We start from the raw sequence: 1,332 nt of genomic DNA on the forward strand, positions 1-1,332 counted from the left end.
ATTTATGTGGATGTAGTGGGTATGAAGTTAATAACTAAAAGTTGTTTTGTATAATAATAAGTTAAGGTTTTCCCCTAAATGCAAGCAGCAGTTGTATTTTTTTAACTTTATAATCCTAAAAGTATACCATATACATTGAAGCCAACGAATATACTTTCATTTTTATATTTCACACACTTTTAATTCATATAGTTAATTTATTAAACTCCATATTTCTTTCTTATTTCAGGTTTCCGCTTCCGGTAAAGGTGTTTTGATTACTGGCTGTGAAGCTCCCATTGCTTGGTATTTAGCTAAGAAATTAGATGATTTGGGCTTTACTGTTTACGCCGGTTTCAACACTCCCATCGAAGACTCCGACGAAGCTAAAATTTTGAAAGAAGAAACTTCCGGTCGCATGAAATGCATTTACCTCGATGTTACCTCAGAAAAAACTGTAAGTTTTAAATAAGTTTCCGGCAAAAAGCTTTATATTTTTACTACAACTTTTAATAGCTTTTGGAAGCCGCCTTGTTTGTCTCCGAACATTTGCCACACAACTCTCATGGTGTCCCCGCTAAAGGTTTGTATGCTTTGATTCATTGTGCCCACTGGGTGGCTTTGGGTGAATTGGAATGGATTCCATTTGCTGTATTGCGCAAGTCTTTGGATTTGAATTTGCTAGGTATGTGTATAGGAAAAACTTTTATTGTAAAAGCTTTTTGGAATCATTTTATTTGAATTTTTAAGTTCTAATCATTTGTAATTTTTCCAACAGGTGCCGCTCGTTTGACTCAATTGATGTTGCCATTGTTGCGTGGTGGTCACGGTCGTGTTGTTTTCATGACATCCGGTAAGCTTGTAATTAGAGAACACATGAACTAAAAATAGAACATAAACTAGAACAGAACTAGAACAGAACTAGAATAGAACTAGAACAGAACTAGAACAGAACTAGTACAGAACTAGAACAGAACTAGAACAAAACTAGAACAGAAATAGAACAGAAGTGGAACAGAACTAGAACAGAACTAGAACAGAACTAGAACAGAACTAGAACAAAACTAGAACAGAACTAGAACAGAACCAGAAGAGAACTAGAACAGAACTAGAACAGAAATATAACAGAACTAGAACAGAACTAGAACAGAACTAGGACAGAACTAGAACAAAACTAGAACAGAACTAGAACTAGAACAGAACTAGAACAGAACTAGAACAGAACTAGAACAGAACTAGAACAGCACTAGAACAGAACTAGAGCAGAACTAGAACAGAACTAGAACTAGAACAGAACTAGAACAGAACTAGAACAGAACTAGAACAGAACTAGAACAGAACTAGAACAGAACT

The 1,332-nt window shown here is 35.1% G+C and overlaps 1 protein-coding gene across 1 annotated transcript; it reads left to right on the top strand.

Moving 5' to 3' along the window:
* Positions 1-217: 217 nt before the first annotated feature.
* Positions 218-864, top strand: LOC111687659 (D-beta-hydroxybutyrate dehydrogenase, mitochondrial; the record flags this gene model as incomplete). Its single annotated transcript, XM_046956115.1, has 3 exons — positions 218-436; positions 496-664; positions 758-864. Coding segments are annotated over 3 exons (495 nt in total), but the record flags the coding sequence as incomplete, so codon positions are not given.
* Between the last annotated feature and the right edge of the window lie 468 nt (positions 865-1,332).

Source organism: Lucilia cuprina, unplaced genomic scaffold (genome assembly GCF_022045245.1).
Source record: "Lucilia cuprina isolate Lc7/37 unplaced genomic scaffold, ASM2204524v1 Scaffold_7638, whole genome shotgun sequence".
NCBI lineage: Eukaryota > Metazoa > Arthropoda > Insecta > Diptera > Calliphoridae > Lucilia > Lucilia cuprina.